Source organism: Mixophyes fleayi, chromosome 1 (genome assembly GCF_038048845.1).
Source record: "Mixophyes fleayi isolate aMixFle1 chromosome 1, aMixFle1.hap1, whole genome shotgun sequence".
Taxonomy (NCBI): Eukaryota; Metazoa; Chordata; class Amphibia; order Anura; family Limnodynastidae; genus Mixophyes; species Mixophyes fleayi.
Genome location: NC_134402.1, coordinates 243,389,529 through 243,409,077, shown reverse-complemented (window position 1 = coordinate 243,409,077; position 19,549 = coordinate 243,389,529). Strand labels below are relative to the sequence as shown.

The window sequence follows — 19,549 nt, the reverse complement described above, 5'->3', positions numbered from 1 at the left end:
ATCTCCTCACAAGCCAAGTATTCAAAGGATGATTAAAACATGCATGGTATTTTGTATCAGTCTACTGCTCCACTTTTTAGATACTTTAATCCTGATGCATCCTGTGTTTTCATTGTCTCTAACTTGACACTTGCTGGTAAATCAGTATCCTGCTGGCGTGACTTTCCAGAGTTGATATCAGTTTCTGCACAGGCTGTCATGTCCGTTTACACGGCATACTTTCATGCTGGTTTCAGACTTTCTGTTTAATTTGAAATCAATGTACCTAATGCTTCATTATCACATTATGTCAATAGCATTCTCCCTGTATTTAAGATGTGCAATCTGCGTGAAAAGCAATTTTCTAATTAAACATACACAGTCTGAAGCTGGATAAGGCTGAGGTCAACATATATAAAGTGCTGCAACACACATATGTGGGGATATTGTAAGAGGTTTGTGAGACCTATATTGTGCAAGATGCTTTCAACACCTCTCACGATCCAGACTGAAAGTTTCTAGTGCAGATATCTTAGTAAAGTGCCCACCTGTCAACCTAGACGTGGTAGGGCTTAGCAGAAATTCTGCCCTGTCACTCCTTCAGAACTCGTGTACATGCATTTGCAATCCTGTAATCAGGAAAACTAGGCAATTTTGGGAAATGTGTAGGATTTTTTACTTTTTTGCTATATTTCTCAATTTTACACTTCTTCATGCTCATGAAATTAAAATCTATCTATTCCAATGTATCAAAACAGAGTACTATATTATTATCATTATTATTAATAATATTATCGTTGATTTGTAATGTGCCACAGTGTTTTGCAGTGCTGGACGGTGGGGAAAACAGGACATACATAAAACAAGGACATACAAGGTACACAAGATAAATGCAGACATTACAACAAAGGGTAGGGAGGGTCATGCTCATCAGAGAACTTGCCATCTAATTGGAAAATGGCACAGCTGATATAAGAGGAGCAAGTGTGGCTTAGAGATAGTTGTGGAGGGTGCATTAGTCTGGGTAATATAGGTGGGAGTAGGGTAAGCTCTAATAAATAGAGGGGTTTTCAGAAAGTGTAGTCGGATCGGGTGTGGTAGACAGGAGTGAGATACCAGAGGTGAGGAGAGGCGCAGTCAGAGATTGAGAGGGAGAGTATTTTAGATGCGATTTGAGATGTATGAAGGGGTGGTGGTGTTAGGGGCTTTTTTGGTAGAGATGAGTAATTTGGATAGCCTTCTGTAGGACACATGGAGCCAGTGTGTAGGGATTTGCAGATTAGTGTGGCAGATGTGGAGTTCAAGAGAGGAAGATCAGTCTTGCTGTGGCATTTAAAATGGATTGAAATGGGGATTTATGGTTAACGGAGTGCCAGATAGGAGGAGATTGAGCGGTGTAGGCGGAAGATGATGAGAAAATGAATAAGAGTTTTGGGTGTATTCTGGCAATATATCGAAGGTGGAGGCAGCAGGACTGGGAGCGAGACTGTATGTGAGGAATAAAACAAAGGGCAGAGGGTTTGGTAGACTGAGGTAATAGTGGTTTTATTGCTTATGAGGGAGACTTCAAGGTAGCTGATGACTCTATAAGGAGGCAAGATGATAAGCTCTGTTTTGGACATGTTAAGCTTTAGTTAACGTTGGGACAATTATATGGAGATAGTAGAGAGACAGAGGAAGAGAAGTACATTTGTGTATCTTCAAAGTGGAGGTGTAGCTGGAGAAGGAATAAAGGAATAAGTAAATTAGTTCACCAAGAGAAGAGGTACAGTGCAAAAACAAGAGGGCTGAGAGCAAAGCTTATGGGACCCCAATAGATATTTGAAGTGAAGGGGTAGGATGTATCAGAGATATAGATACTGAAGGAGCAGTTATATAGGTATGAAGTGAACAAGAAAAGAACTGTCATGAAGGCCATTGTGTTTTGGATTATAGAGAGTTGACAATGGAGTGAGAGAAGAGAAAGTGAGATAGATGATTGTAAACAAGTCGCTCAACTAGTTTGGAGGCAAAGGGGGGAAGAGAGAAAGAGGGTGGTAGTTGGATGGAGAGTGTGGGTCGAGACATGGTTTCTATAGGATCGGTGAGATGAGCGTGTATTTAAAGGAGGATGATAATGTGCCAGCGCAGAGAGACCAGTTGAAGAGATGAGCTAGTGGTGGGCATGCAATGGGGAAGAGGGGACAGAGAAGTAGGGAGGGAATAGGATCGATGGGGCAGGTTGTAGGGTGGGAAGATGAGATGACTGCAGAGACTTCACACTCCATTACTGCTGAGAGAGAGAACTGAGAGATGCAGGTGGGCAGAGAAGCAAATTGAAGGTGGCAAAGAGGCATCAGGTGTTAAAAGAATGGGCTTATATTAGCGAAGTGGAGTATATTTGTTTGGCAAGTGAAATGGCATTGCTGTAAGATGAAAGGATGAATTCTAGTGGAGGAAGTCTGCTTTGGAATGAGATTTCCTCCACTGGTGCTCAGCAGTGTGACTACAAGGCCAAGTTGGAGAAACTAGAGATAAAGCTGGAAGAAACAAAGTCAAGGGAGTGTCTATCACAGTGGATGGCGGATGAAGTCCACTGGGAGAAACTAAAGGAGTAAAAATAAGTTTTGTGGCAGTGGAGACAGTAGGGTTGTCAATTGAAATGTTGAAATTAGGTAGTATGAGTGTAGGCAGATCAAAGGATAGGTTAGTAAGCCAAGCAGCAAAGTTGTCAAGGAATTTGTAACTGGACATGTGGGGCGGTAAATGACAGCAGCAAAATAGTGGTTAATGTGGACTTAAAAGGAAGAGAAAAAGAGTAATATGCCTCTTAGGAGCCTCTACCCCCCTGCGTGTAAGATCCATGTTGATAATGATGATCATTATCACAAATCTAGTGATTGCTCTACAAGGTAAAAAAAAAAAAAAAAAAGGCAAAGGACCCATGCGGTCCTCCTGCCAAAATACCAACCCGCTCAAGTCTGGTCACCACAGGGTTATTTCCCTAGGTGGATTGGGATTAAAAAGAAATAAAATAAATATGCAGCCCCCCCTTCTAGGACAAACCAGCTCCTTGCTAATAGCACTGGGACTCTTCCCACACCCCTAGTGTGGTTGGTGTAGGGTAAGTGAATAAAAGAAAGAGTTAATATTCCATTTTGTTTGTGATGTACTACAGGTCACAGCATGCCCAGCCCTTGTTTAAGTGACTTGGCATGCTGGTGCTTGTAGTACTACAAGTACTACCATAACCATGGCTTCCAGGACACAAGTACCAGCATGTTGTGGCACCCAGGGCCTGCTGGGATAAGCAGTGCACCAGAAAAATGTACATAAACACATATACACACACACGCACACAGCTCTGGTTGACCCTTTCAATTTCTTTACCTAATTATATAGTTGGCACCGGGACCATTGGCATCTTCATCTAAAAGCAATCCGGTCTTAGAAACAACCATAATATATGCTGCACAGCTAGCTCCATTAAGAACTCTGCCGCAAATTAGATCTTAGCGACTGTGCAATAATATTTATACAAGGGAATTTCCTATGCTCTGAGTTCTGGGAAATTCCCCGGGTATAAATATTACTGCTGAGAGCTAACATAAATTGTGTCCAACACTACATAAGGCCCCTCATGTCTATGTATGTGCAAATTTAATTGCTTGAGATATGATATCTGTTTAGGAAATGTAAGGTCACTACTTTGGGAGACTAAATGTCGAACCTTTAACAAGCAAAATTAGACTTTAGTTGCTTATTCAATAGATGTGAAATTTTATATTTAAATTTTGTTCCTGTATTCATGTATGACTTGGAGAAAATCCATTTTAAGTTTAATTGCATTTTTTCTATTTTTGTTTTTATTTAGGGTGGACTTAACAGAGATTTTAGATCTGCACGCCTTTGACAATATGTCTGGGAAAAGGTAATGTCTATGTAATTTTTTAACCTTTTCTATTATTTAAAGTCTACAGAAATCTTGCATTGTAAGATATTTACAAGGTGTAAAGTGTAACTGGAAATCTTCCAATCTCTGTAATTCTCTACCTCAATTTAGCAATTTGTGGCTTGTGGCTCTCCATTGATGTTGGACTACATGTACCAGGATGCCCTGCCAAGTTACTGCAGCAGCTGCTCTGCTTATGTTTCCACCCCTGCTCTGTAAAATGCAAAAACTCCCTTAAAGCAGCAATCCAACATAGATTTTTTTTTTGTCTTTAAATGGCAAATGAAGTACTTTTTTTTCCCATCAATAGAGTTTTTATTGAAAAATTTTGCAAGGATATGGGGTACAGAACAAAAAAAGGGAATTAAACAATGAAAAGGGGGAGGGGGGAAGAGTCCCCCCACCAGGAGGCAGGATAAATAGTTGCTCAATGAGTATTGTAACACGACATAATATGCTGATAATAATAAACAATCGCAAAGAAGAAACATTGTTCGACCTGTGTATCAGGAATAGACATAACTTAGCCAAATGAAAAAGTATAGACCTTCCGAGAAGAGAAAGTGGAACCATTAACCTACTAATCGACCTGTGGGGATTCAAGTAGAGCTTGTGGTAAATGGGTAGGAGGGGGGAAAGGGGGTCAACCAGGCGCTCCGGCTCCCTCTGTAACATATATGTGCCACTTTAGCCACTTCATGATGGGGGCCGAAGCGGAGGTAGAATAAGGCATATTGATCATCTACATCTAGAAATTATGCTGAATTTTAAAGATGATTCTAGGTAGCGTAGGGGGAATAGCAACCTTACAGTTTTGGGCTATTGCTGCTCTGGTTGCTATCAGGATATGGCCCAGAAGATATCTGTCCTGTTTAGGAACGAGAGAGGGATATAAATGAAGTAAGGCCAGGCCTGGATCCATGTCGATAGGGCCAACCATAACGGAAGAACTAAATTCGAAACCTCTCGCCAGAGGGGGGGTATGATACGGCATGCCCAAAAGACATGAAATATATCGGCTATTTGGTCGCATTGACACCAGCATAATTTCGTCTGGGCGGGCCATATAACATAGAGCCTGGCCGGGGTGAGGTATAATCTGTTAACCAATTTAACGTGCATCTCTGTGTGGTTGATGCACTTAGATATATGGGGGTAAATGTATCAAGCTGAGAGTTTTTCCAGCGGGGTTGAAAAATGAATCAGATTCTAGCTATCATTTATTTAGTACATGCTACAAAATGATAGCTAGAATCTGATTGGTTGCTATAGGCAACATCTCCGCTTTTCAAACCCACCGGAAAACTCTCAGCTAGATACATTTACCCCGTGGTGTGAAGTAGAGTAAATAGTTACCCACTGTTGGGGGGAAAGGTTAAAGTGACGGTCCAATTCCCATTTGGTTTGGGATGGGGACTTTGTGGGGACTATGAGAGACTGAAGGTATTGGTACCAAAAGGTTATTCCTCCCCTGTTTGGGCTTTTCGTCAGTCTGTCAACCATGGAGTTAGGTGTCTTGGAGGCCGAGCTTATCCAGTGGCGAATTTGAGCGTATTTAAAAAAAATCTCTGGCAGGGATATTAAAACGCTCCTGGATAAGAGAGAAGGGAAGGAAAAAGGTCCTGAGCATATAGATCTTTAAGAGAGATCACACCCCTAAAGCACCAGGTAGTGAGGTTGATTTCCGGGATGAGTTTAGAGAAGGCCTGAAGGGAGATATTACAAGTTGGTAATGATAGTTCATGATGACAGTTCATTAATCTGTCCCAAATCAGCAGAGCATCCGAGATGGAGAGGAGACTATAGGGGGAAGGGTGGCGAGCGTTCTTAGGGGTCCACAGCATTTCTACTAAGGGAAAAGTCCAGTAGGAGTCCCGTTCTAGATCTACCCATGGCTTTACATTAAGAGGGAGAGACCAATCTCTAAGATAAGTTAAAATGCAAGCCTCTTGGTATAAGGCTAGGTTGGGAAGTGCCTATCCCCCTGTTGCTTGGGGAGAGTCATAAGTTGGTAAGCTAGGAGGGGGCGTTTTTGTTTCCATACATACGATGACATCAGCTTGTAGAGAAGATCCATATATAACGTTTGGGTACAACATAAGGGATAGTACGAAAGATATACATTAATTTCGGAAGGAACATCATTTTAAATAAGGCAATACAACCCAGCCAGGAGCCTCGTAGTTGATCCAATTCTTGGTCAGTAACGAAAGATGTTGGAGTAATGGGGCATAATTGGCTTCAAAAATATCAGCAATCTTAGGGGTAACCTGGATACCCAGATATGGTAAGGATTTTTGAACCCGCACTAAAATAAACATCTGCTGCAGAGATGCAAGGGAGGGGGTGGGGGGATATTAACAGGCAATGCTTCTGATTTAGTGACATTCAATTTATAAAAAGAAGCCTCACTATATCGATCTAAGATGAGTTGCAGGGCCACCAAAGAGGTCTCCGGGCTGGTAACAAATAGAAATACATCATCTGCAAACAAGCATAATTTATGGGAAGTTGAGCAAAGAGTGATCCCTGGAAAGTCAGGTGCAGAACGTATTGTTTGGGCCAGGGGTTCAATGGCAAGAGCAAGCATAAGGGGGGACAGAGGACACCCCTGTCTAGTTCCATTAGAGATGGAAAAGGGGGGGGACGGACAGGAAGCCATTACTAAAAATCCTAGCTGTTGGATCCTTGTATAACGCAAACATTGAGTGGAGAATATTGCCTTGGAGACCAAATTTGACTAGGACCTCCTGCAAATAAAGCCAGTGGAGCCTATCGAAGGCTTTCTTTGTATCTAAGGAGAGCAGTACCAGTTCGTCTGGGGTAGACTGTATAGAGTCCAGCACATTGAAGATACGTCTAGTGTTATCAGATGCCTGACGGCCAGGAATAAAACCTACCTGGTCTGGGTGAATAAGGTGAGGAAGAAAAGGGTTTAGTCCAGTAGCGAGCAGTTTGGCAAAAATCTTAAGGTTGGCATTCAATAAGGCTATGGGCCTATAATTTTTGCACTCTGAGGGGTCTTTACCCGGTTTTGGGATCGTGATAATCTGGACTTTAAGCATTTCAGCCGGGAAGCTGCCTCCATCCATCACACTATTATAAAGAGAGCTGAGAAGGGGAACAAGGGTTTCCTGGAAGTTGGTATAGAAGGTGTTAGTGCATCCTTCCGAGGCCTTATCTTTCGGGTGACTTTTTATGACTGCTTCCACTTCTTGATGAGAAAAGGGGAGGTTAAGAGATGTCAGGCTATCATTATCTAGAATTTAGAGATTTAAATGGGCCAAAAAAGCAGAAATCGTGGGGGGGGGGGGGGTTGAGGAATTCTGCTATCATCACTCAGGTTATATAGTTTAGTGTAGTAGTCAGCTAAAAGGTTTGCAGTCTCGGCGGGGTTATGGGATTTAGTGCCATGAGAATCGTGGAGAGCTTTAATTCTGATACGAGCCTGTTTTCCTCTTGGCTTACATGCTAACAACCTACTTTCCCTATTTCCTAGAGCATAGAATTTTTTACTTAATTTAGTTAAGGCAGTATTCGTGAGAGAAATAAAGAGGGCGTTTAGTTGTTTCCTTACAATGTTCAATTCTTTCTGTAGAGATTTAGAGGGACGTGACTGGTTTTGAGGCTCTAGGGTAGCTAGTTGAGACTCAAGGGTTTTTGTATAGCTTTACCCTTTAGAACTGCTTTTAAGGCACACCAATGTGTAGCCAAGGACGTATCTTCTGGACTATTAGTTTGGGTGTAAAGCAATAGGGCCTCCGAAAGAGCAGTTCTCAGTTCAAGGGAGGAGAGAAGGTATGAAGGCATTCTTCAAGGACTAGGGGGAATCCTAGTTTGGTGGAGGTCCCAGAACCATTCAACAGGGGCGTGGTCAGACCATGTAATTGGTAACATTTTTACAGAACCGTTGTGTTGTAGAGTCCACTTATCAGTCAGAATCATGTCAATCCTGGAATAAGAATTGTGTGCAGCTGAATGGTAAGTGTATTGCCTGGCCCCTGGTGAATGAACTCGCCATATGTCATAGAGGTCATATTCCGCCAGTAATTTGAAGAACGCTAATGAGGTTCCCAAGTTGGTCCGTGTACTACTTGAGGTCGAGGTTTGTGATTTATCTAATTTAGGATCGAGAGTTAAATTAAAATCTCCCATTATGATCAAATAGCCCTGTTGGGACTCTGGACACCTCTTTGCATAGTAATTTTAGGAAGGGGATCTGGCGGGAGTTAGGGGCATATAGTGAGACAATAGTTACTTTTTTCTCATCCAGTAGCCCCACAAGAATTAAATGGACAGATTTATCTTCTATTTTCGTCTGTAGGGAGAAACGTGTGCTAAATAAAATGGAGACCCCATTTCTCTTGAAAGGGCCACTGGCAGAGTAAACTGTGGGGAATCTTGAGTCACAAAACTTGGGGGAGGGGCGGGGAGTGGGAAGAAAAATGGTTCTCCTGCAGAGCTACTAAGTCTGCTCTGCATTTGTGGAAAGTTGTAGATGCTAGCCTGCGTTTATTAGGATAATTCAGACCCCTAACATTCAGAGAGAAAAATGTAACCATTAAATCAGTGTACCATGGAAATGGCTGTGAAAGTATTCGATCAGAAAGGTGGTTCTCACGAGCAACCATTGGAGGAGGGAAGGGGTGGAAGGGGGGGGGGAGATAAAGAAAAACAAAAGGGAACAAACAAAACTAGCCAGAGGAAAAGGGCTAGAGCATTTTCCACAGAGGAGAGGCAGTGGCAAAATATGCTACATGTGGGGGGTGGTGGAAACATTGGGCCCCACCCATGTGACGAGTTAACATTGAACATATGTAACACAGTCAAGGGAGAAAAGCAATATATAACCTGAAAGTATGTAAACGTTCCCATTTCAACAAATAAAGGTGGAACTTTTGGTGTATAAAGGGAAAAATTCCTATACTTTTACATAGGAATAGCATCTAAAACGTTATGACAAAGAATATCCCGTCAAAACTCACGAGCCCACCTAGAGGCCTATAGCTTGACCCCCCCGCCACTGGGGAGGGGGGGTAGGGGAAATCAACCCACACCCCCATCACCCCGCAGGAGGGACAAAGCAGGACCATATCAAGAGTATGCAAAAATATTGAATATATTGTCAATCCAACAGACCCCAGAGACAAGATTTAATAAACAAAGGCATACCAAACCGGCTCAAGGCAGGAGCAAGGATAGTCTCGAGAGAGACATAATCATGACTAGTCTCTTGAGACTTGAGTCCATTCTGAAGAAAGAGGCGAGTTCCGTAGCTCAGGACCCGCAGAAGAGGGTATCTTCCATTCAGCCAGAAGATTCAGACTAGCTTCTATTGAGGACATAACGTAGGTGGAACCCTCTCGATGAACCAAAAGTTTGACTGGGAAACCCCATTGATATGGAACATCATGAGCTCGCAATGCAGCTGTAATATATTGAAAAGATTGTATTTTATTGGTTGTCGGGGAAAGATCCTGGAACAACTGAAGATTGCCTAGATGATCAGAATTGTCAGGGTGTCGGACAGCCCGAAGGATAGCTTCCATGATGGGAAAGAACAGAACTCGTAGAAGAGTGTCTCTGGGCTTATTGCCTGATGCTGATCGGGGGCGAGGTAGCCTATGAATACGATTGATTAGAAGATCTTTGTCAGCAGCTGAAGGTAATAACTTTCTAAATAGTGATGTGGCAAAGCCCTCCAGTACCAGATCCAAGACCGTTTCTGGGATGCACCTTACCTTGATGTTATTCATGCGGGAGCGATCCTCTAGATCTGACACTTTATCGTTGCGGAAAGAGACCTCGCTTTGTAGATGATCGCGGGTGGTAAGTAGGTCATTATGAGAGGCAATCACTTCCTCCATTTTAGACTCCAGATGATCTGTATGGGCTCCTATTTCCGCAACGTCTATTTTCAAGATGCCATTCGATGCCTGAAGTTAGACAGATCTGTTCTGAGGGCAGTCAGCATCTGGTGTAGAGTGCGGACTGTAAGTGGGGCATACAGCTATAAGTCAGAACTCATGGCAGGAGGAGGAGAAGATATTGGAAGAGCAACAGCCTCGGAAGCTGATGCGAGTTGAAAACGATCCTTGCCAGAAGGAGAGGCCTCCGGTTTAGAGGAAGCTTTAGGTAGGAAATGGATCTGAGCAGTAAGAAAATTAGGTTTGTTCTTAGGTGGCATAATGGGCTACAGGAACCTGTTGGTAGGCAAGGGAAACGGATAACTGATCAGGCGCTATGACTGTAGAGACGGAAGTAGTCACATAGGTGGAAAGGTCAGCGCTAAATATCAGGCATATTGCATCTTGCTGTAGAAGCTCCCTTCCAAATATATAACTAGTTTCACCAGAAGCAGTAACGAATAGGTATTCAACCAGTTATAATTGATTATTACCAGTAAATTGTTATTAAGAGGGAAAATAAATAGATAGCTGCTTGCTAGATATATTGCTTCTTGATATTAGGTGCAGGCTGTGAATCTGTAGAATAGCAGCTGTAATATTGTAAATTAAGTACTTTTTTAATCATGCACTTTATAGTTATTTTTTGTAGCTGTCCTCCTGCAAATCATTGCTTCCTTTTCAAAATAACTCTGGAGGGCAGACAAATATGGCTGCCAGCTACATACAGAGGCTCAGACTCTCAGCATATCATGTGAAGGTAGAGTGGGGAGAAGGGGGAGGATTTTACAGTGCAGGCATAGCTCAGAGGAGCATTCCAAAGACTGCTCACTACATCATGTGACTGTGGTTGTCACATCACACTGTGGAAACTCTGCAAAATTATAAATCATTAGTAGCAGCCTGAAGAAACAAACTAAGGAAAATATCTGATAGCCTGTCGCAGTGATCTATGAAAAGGATTGCTGCCTCAATGGAAAATGTATCCTCTCTTTAGAGTTTTGTGTATATATAATGAGCGTAAACAATAATGGTGTTATTGTTTTAACTTGCTGAACTCCACCAAAATTGATTTTTCAAATTTCGGTGGCATTATTCTTTAAGTAGTCTTTATTTGTATTTATTTTTTATTGACATTTTTATTTAAATATAGGGACACACATTATTCTGCATATTTGGATTTATTATTATGAAAAAGGTTCCGGTATTGTTTGATCTGTTAGGGTAAATTTAGATTATCAATAAGTTAAAAAAGTGGTCACCAATTGCTAAAAACGTATTGAACATGATTTAATATTTACTTGGAATTATTAACCACTGTGCTCGACCATATGTATCCTGTTTTGAAGTGGATGAGCACAGAACAATTTATAGATGATTAGGTTATCATGTAGTTCATAGCTGAACTATTTCGGGAGATGAGTGTGTTGATCTTGTGGGCTGCAGTGTCCTGCCCACTAGTGTGATTATGTTAGTGTGGACTGTATGTGAGGGGGAACAAAGGAGGGTTAATGGTAAAAGATAAATAAAGCCACCCCAGATCCCTTTCCAAGTACACTAAAATGATGACACCCATTCTCTAATGCAGTTGCATTTTGCATGATTGGTACACAAAATGCATGTGATCCCAAACCTACAAAAAATTGGCCCATTTTTTATCCGCCCAATCACCCTTTGTTTCTACTTTTACCCTAAAGATTTCTGCATATAAATATTTTGCACCCGTGTGTATTCTTTCGTACTTTTGCTGGTATACCCCTTATAGCTCTTTAATAGAGCTCTAATGGCACTGTTCTGGAGAGTTCTATTGAAGAGCTCCAGATAGATTGCAGTGTACTCATATTCAAATGTGCAGCATCCACTGTAGTCCTGTCAAGGGGCGGGGGGATGTTGCCATCAAACGGAAACCCCCAATTTGATGACAGAAAAGATTTATTTTTATTTTTGTTTATTAATGGTGTACACCAAATAGAAACACTGTCTGTACAAATTTACCCTTTACTGGTGAATTGGAGAAACAAGTAACATCCCCAACATACTTTTTGGAAGGTTTATTCATATTAAGACGACTGGCTTGGGAAGCGTGTATCCTGATATGTGCTGTATTCTTTATCTCCCAGCATGTATGATTTGGGAGTCGGGACAGAGTGCCCATGCTGCATAAGAAGTGGGAAAGGCCCACTCCATACTGGGATTTTCATGCCACATTGGGGGCTTACCCACAGCACCCTTCCCCTACCCTAATAACACCCCTTCATTGCAGCAGGCAACTGCCACCAGTGTGCAAGACATTGAAGGGACATTACGCAGGCACATATCCTCTAACTGTCCCTGAATTGGACCAAAAGTCCTGATAATTGGGAAGGAGGGACAGTCGCCTCAATCGGGACTTTCCCACTTAAACAGGCATATTTGGGAGGTATGCATTCTCAAATTGCTTTTCAAACGGATTTAAAAAATGTTTTTGACAAAAAAAAGTAACTATGAATATGAGATTTTCAAAAATTGTGAAGTGAACTGACTGAACCTTTTATAACAGGGAAGACCAAGTTATGAGGTAAAATGTATTTCATTTATAGTTATAAGTTGTTAACAATTACTGCCTCTAAGAACCACAATTTTAAATGTTCGGTACCAGTTTGTGGTGCCCTATAAAAAAACACTAATAGTAAAAATTATACCTTAATGCTTACCGAATATGTGTTAAAGCACCGGGATGTTCAGTGTACAGCGTTAAGACTACTTTATGTAACAAAGTTGATTTATGTTGTGTTCTTCCTTACATGAATCAGTTACCACTCTCATCGTATCTATATACTAAATAATGTTTTGTTGTTCCTTACATGGGATATCGTGCTTAAATGGTGCTTGTCTCATCTCTCCTAAAACTGACCATTGTTTTGAGACATTAATTCTAAAATTGTTGTCAGCATAACTAAGTGTTATTTTAATTTGTCTGAAAATTAAATATATTACCAGAAAATCGCAAGGCAACTCTTAAATAAGATACAGGCACACAAAATGGTACAAATCCATCAGCTGGCGATTACCTTCATGGACTTGAATGCACCACTGCAACTGCCACCTTTGTCCTGTTTTCCTGTGTTTAAGGTTGTGATATTATAGTGTATGCATTGTAAATGTTACAACCATGTTCTTGCACGGTTGCGACGTCTGTAAAATAAAATACTAAATAGATTTTTATGCCAAAATCACTTTTGTGTAGCAACTAAAAAATAAAAATAGAAATGATACTTATATCCAATATTTGGTGAATGGATGTTCTCCGTGAGTTCTCAGTGGTGTAGTCCAAACATATTGAAAAGGAAAAAGAAAAAAATAATATTAGTGCAACTCTGTATATACGGTATGGTATTACTGATCAATTTGGCAGCTGTTATAATACCCCGATATACCCAGAGTCAGTTCGGTGGTATTCTTTAGGTAGATAGCAATTCACTCCCCGTATTACTTAGAAATTTTACTACTTTACAGGCTAATAGGTTATACCTTCTTAACCACGAACCTCGGTACTGATCAGTAATACCATAGCCTAATTTAACACAAGGGGAGGTTTTGATGTTAGCTTGATGTGGTTACCAACAATAGGAATATCTGATATAATAATTACAACAGCGCTACTATAATTCCTTACCAGCATAAGTCCTAATATTATAAGAGATTACATATACAGATAGCGAGTATTTTTATCTATTTTAACCTATATTTCGCTTAATTTTAACCAATACTTAATAAAAGTTATTTCTTACATTTACAATCTAATACGATCATCAGAAAGTGTCAGTGCACCTACAATATAACTTCTTTCTCTTTCATATTCTAAAATATTAGTACATAAAGTTAAGGTGGCACCCCCAGGTTGATATATATATGACAACGTATTCATTGGGGTTACAGTTTCAGATGATGAACTAGTGCGATAGAATCTCTTTCCCTTCTGTCCATATGTGTTACTGTTGTAACATTTCTGGGGTTGTGATTTTGAACTATTTAATCAACTATTTTATAATGGGACTTTGCTTCCCTCTTTAGTGTGGATTTGCTCTAGGTTCAGGTACTTAATAGCTAATGCAATCCTTTCAGGATTAACCAGCTGCGAGGGATTTAACTTGACACCCTTCTTGCTACAATTCCTGTAGAGTCTCATTCACTCCGGCATCTTGTCTACACATACACTTTCCCTCCCTTCTTTCAAGCCCACTGTTACCAATTTACCCCTCACCGATCTGCTTAGACCCTGCAGATGTTTTGTTTTGAAGTCCTTGCCAGCCCCCTGGAGATGAGGGTATTCTGCAATTCACATGGACGTAATCTGTTAGACAATATTTGGCTGCAAATCCCACTGTGAAGGCCCTAGATTGTCTATTTAGGAATTTAATTTAAGTATGTTCAAATGTGGTGTCTGATTGAAGAGTTTATAGTGTTGTTGTTTTTTTGCATTTTGTGTAATTAATGGTATGTTATGTCTATTTTTTTGATAGATAATAATTAGTCCTTTTATTCATTATGCTGTTGAAAAGCATTGCGCTAAAATGAGGAATAATTTTAAGGAAACCTTTATTGGGAGAGCAAAAATAAGTTCCTGCTTATAAAAACAATTAATTTCTGTTCAACTCTTCTCACAGAGTGAAAGAAAAAAACACTTTGTTTTAGATACAATGTTCGCTAATAAGATATAAAGGCAGAATATCTAGTGCACAATGCCTGAATAAAGCTATGTACGAATTGGGGTAAAGCCCACACGGGTCCTTTTTGTTACCTTTTGTGAACTGAACTAATTTTTTTAATATATTGATGTCCCATATTTTCAAATGTAATAGGAACTTGTTCATTTCAGCCCTTCCTTTACGGTTTTATTTTAGACATTTTTATTGTGCAAGATATATAAAAGAAAGAATACATGTTTGTGATTTGCTTCATTATCTCTAATGTAATTCCATACTTGCCAAATTTTATGACCTCCCCTTCAGGATCTCCCAGACGTGATTCCTGATTGTGAGAATCATGTCACGAAGCCCGACCTTCCCTGAAAATCGTCAGCGGATATTGTGGGAGAGTAGGCAAGCCTGTAGAATTCATTGGTGTTTGTGACATAAACTCATAGATGTAAACTAAACCCATTTTATAGATACAAAATATTCTGCGCTTAAACCTAAATAATGATATGTTCTAATGGATAAGGGAGGTAGTCTTTATCAACAGAGCGATAAAATCATAGGTTAACAACATAGGCATATAGACATATAAAAACATTGAATGCAATAGGCATATAACATGAGTAGTAATCAATACCAATTGACAAATCAAATCAAAAACCTTGATCAATGATGTGGTGCAGTGTTGCACTAATTACAGATAGGATGAAGTCTTCCAAATGTAGGATCAAAGAGAAGCAGTCCTTAGAGATACATAAAGTCCAGCGTGTTAAGGCTATATATCCAAAGATATTGAGGTGAGATACTTGCGCTTGAAGGCAGTCCCAGGTGGGGTGGCTGTTCCGGAGAATGTCCAATCTAACCAATATGAGATATTGATGGTAAACGGGTAGTCCTGACGGTAGAAGGTACAGTACCCGATGGAGAAAGTCTGTAGAGTGATAGTGATCTGCTGCACCAAGTGTCGCGGCGGCGTGCGTGCTTATCGTGGAACGCACGCCTGAACGGATGTCCAAAACCGGATGTGCACAAACTGGAAGTGGCGGGGGATTGGCCGACACGTTTCGTCACCTAGGTGACTTTCTCAAGGCGATGCTGGATGTGTACAGGGAGGCGGATCATTTATAGGGTGTTCTTGGGTGATTGACAGTGTATGCCGGATGTCAAATAATTGCCGGTTTGCTGTGAGTCCTGAATATCTGGCAGAATGTGGCTTGAAACGCTGTTAAATAACACATGATACACATATAATTAAAGGTTAACATTACTTAGGTTACATCATATATCGGAAAGTAGTATGCAAATATTGCAATATTGTACCTACATAACACATTATTGTTATTGTAGATGTACCAAAAGGTGAGAAATATCACATTGAATATATGGATACATGCAACGGAATCAGATCGATGTTTTTGAGTGAAAGTGAGTTCATTATCATACACATTTGTGTGCATATATAATATAGACCGCGTATGTTATGGACAGCATGTAAATACACAGGGATGGCATGTTAGCCAATGCATCCCTGATGGGCTGTAGTTTATGGCGGATCATTGAGTGTATATGGATCCTAATTATAATAAAGGGAGTGGTAAAATAGTGTGATGATCTAAAAACTGACCTTATGTATATATGTAGATATACATGGGATGTCTTGACCAAGGGAAAATATAATTGACATTGCAGATTGTTAACTAATTGACTTCAGTACTACTAGATATAGTGCTCTCAGGAGGGAATAATTCTGTATTTTTTTGTATGCGTCTGTTCTCCATCACTGGGTAGGGAGGTCAACTCTCCAGATTATGCACTATGCTGGACCTGATATTCCCCAGTGTTCGCACATTGGGTACTGATCAGGCCCACCCAGTATCGCTTCTGAGTTCAGTATGGGATCGGGCATTATTATTATTATTATTATTAATTTTTATTTATAGGGCGCCACAAAGTATCCGTAGCGCCGTACAAGGACAAACAATGGCACAGTACAAGGTGAAACAGCACAGTACAAGTAACAGTAAGCACTATAACTCTGGGGGCTCAGGCACAGCATGAAAGAGAGGGAGGGAGGGGAAAAGTGAGTACAGGCAGGTAACTATGGCCCAAGAGGGTGGGCACGGATGACAGGTTGAGAGTCACTGAGGGGAGCGGAGAGAAGCGAGAGGAGACAGAGGGCAGAGGGACTGAGAGGAGGTGAGCTGAGTAGCTGGAGAGCGCAGTTAAAAGTGATGGAAACAGAAGGTAGGAGAGCCCTGCTCAAAGGAGCGAACAATCTAAAGGGAGGGGAAGACAGACAGACACATGGATGAGACGGAGAGACGGGAGGAAGGGGGAGAAGGGAAGAAGGGATGAGAAAGAGAGGTAGCCGACCGGAGGGAGTTTAGGCATGAGACTGGAAGGCTTTAAGGAAAAGGTGGGTTTTTAATGTTCGTTTGAAAGAGGACAGATTAGGGGAAGTTCTGATGGAGCGGGGGAGCTTGTTCCAATGGGGGGGAGCGGCGCGGGAGAAGTCTTGGATACGTGCGTGAGAGGAGGTAATCAGAGGGGAAGAGAGGCGACGATCGTTGGACGATCGAAGTGAGCGGGAGGGAGGGCATGGACTGAGTGGTATGCCAGCACGGTGTGCATCTGACCTTGCCGTGCGTGATATGAGTTTTACAGACAGCTGCATACATCGAACTGTATATTAAGGCCTTTGGGAGTCCGCGTATCTAATTCAAAGATCCTTCTGTGCTCTTCCTTGTTAATGATTTTAGTGAGATTCCCACCTCGCCAATTTCTCTTGATTTTGGAGATCGCCATAAATGTGAGAAAGGATGGGTCACTGTTATGTTTCAAGTGGAAATGGTTCGAAACACTATGGGTATGTAGGCTCCGTTTGATGTTACGTACATGCTCTGACAGTCTTACTATCAGTGGTCGGATTGTTCGCCCTACGTACTGTATTGGGCATGGACATTGGAGGAAATAGACTACCTCTTTAGTGTCGCAGGTGATAAAATCCTTTATCTTGTATGTTTGGTTAGTGGTGGTGGATTGAAAGGTGTTAGTCGGCTTCGTGCTTCTCATGCCACATGTCCTGCATGCTATGCACTTGCCACAGCTATAGAATCCTGTTTGGTGTTGATGTGGGATCAAGGTAGTTTGTATGGATGTCTTAGGGAGGAAATGGTTCTGAACCAGCTTCTTTTTTAAGTCTGGGGCTTTTCTAAAAATGATACTTGGTTTCTGGGGAAGAATTGAGCGTAGTTCGGGATCTTGTTTGAGTATGTTCCAATGTGAATTTATGATTCCAAGTTATAGGTTAAAGCTTTGCATACCTTTAAATGTATAAAACAAAAGAACTTTTATGTTGGTGAACAAAAATATTATGTGCAGTATGGATAGATATCTGGTTTAGTTAGCATATTCACCGTATGATTTTTGCATACCTCCCAACTGTCCCGGTTTTGGTAGGACAGTCGATTCGCGGGCAGCAGAAGGGTCGGGGTTTAACAAAAAGTGGTTGAGTTTCACGCAAGCTTACCCATTTATGGGTGGCGTTTAGGTGGAATGGTGGCGGGGCTTGTTTTGTACTGATCTTGTTTTTCTAAATGTTGGGAGGTATGTTTTTTATATGTTTGTACAAACACAATTTGCAGAGAGTTAGTAAGGGTACATAACCACTGTCATTTTTTAAATGTGGTTTACATAATTTTTTTACTTTTGTAAAATACATGTAAATGTATCTGATACTAGAAATGATTGTTCCTAGTGTTACTGTACCCATTAGCATTTTTACTTGCGGTAGCAATGCCACTTGTTTCATTTCCGTATATTTCCGCATTTCAATTAATTGAAAAGCATAAAAATCAATCCAACGTGTTTACTAGTGTTAAGAAACACATCTAACATGCCAGTAGTTCTGTAACCTTAGAATATGTGTGACACATCAGTCATAAAACAAATTAAAAGAGACATGTATTTGTTAAGTGTGGCTTATTCATTTAAGAGACTTGTGACATTTGTGTAGGTATGTTATAAATACTGTAGATTTGTTTTATGACTAACCCATAAAGACTTTTTCTTTTCAGTTTGCAGGACAAGCTGATTGTCAGTACAGCTCATCCACATCTTGATAAAGTAAGACATGTTTTTTTTTGTTTTGTTTTTTTTTATGTGTTAGGATTACAACAATTGGCATTTAACATTAACTTCCTATATATAGAAAACAAATTCAAGACATGTTGCTAGCGGTGTACACTGTTTCTATTAGGGATGAGCGCACTCGGATTTATGAAATCCGAGCCCACCCGAACGTTGCGGATCCGAGTCGGATCCGAGACAGATCCGGGTATTGGCGCCAAATTCAAAAGTGAAACTGAGGCTCTGACTCATAATCCCGTTGTCGGATCTCGCGATACTCGGATCCTATAAATTCCCCGCTAGTCGCCGCCATCTTCACTCGGGCATTGATCAGGGTAGAGGGAGGGTGTGTTAGGTGGTCCTCTGTGCTGTTTAGTTCTGTGCTGTGCTGTGCTGTGCTGTGCTGTGCTGTGCTGTGCTGTGCTGTGCTGTGCTGTGCTGTGCTGTGCTGTGCTGTGCTGTGTTCTGCAGTATCAGTCCAGTGGTGCTGTGTGCTGTGCTCTGTCCTTCTGAGGTCAGTGGTGCTGCTGGGTCCTGTGCTGTGTCCTGTTCAGTCCAGTGGTGCTGTGTCCTGTGCTCTGTGCTTCTAAGGGCATAGTTATTTCCCCAATATTCCCCTGTGTTTAAAAAAATAAAAAAAAGTTTTTTTAAAAAATACCAAAAACTACTTTAATATTTTTTAATTACCACAAAATTTGCACAACCAATCCTGCAGTATAAGCCCATTGGTACTGCAATATTACCAAGTTCACACATTCAGCAGTAAAAGTCCAGTGGTACTGCAATATTACAAAGTTTACACATTCTGCAGTATCAGTCCAGTGGTGCTGTGTCCTGTGCTCTGTCCTGCTGAGTTCCGTAGTGCTGCTGGGTCCTGTGCCGTGTCCTGTTCAGTCCAGTGGTGCTGTGTCCTGTGCTCTGTGCTTCTA

General features: G+C 41.1%; 1 protein-coding gene across 1 annotated transcript in view; it reads left to right on the top strand.

Moving 5' to 3' along the window:
* LOC142152200 (zinc-regulated GTPase metalloprotein activator 1B-like) overlaps positions 1-19,549 on the top strand; it is a 77,470-nt gene that overhangs the window by 33,414 nt on the left and 24,507 nt on the right. Inside the window, exons 11-12 of the mRNA XM_075208566.1 lie at positions 3,833-3,889; positions 18,569-18,617. Coding sequence (XP_075064667.1) covers positions 3,833-3,889; positions 18,569-18,617 — 106 coding nt within the window. The remainder of the gene's footprint in view (positions 1-3,832; positions 3,890-18,568; positions 18,618-19,549) is intronic.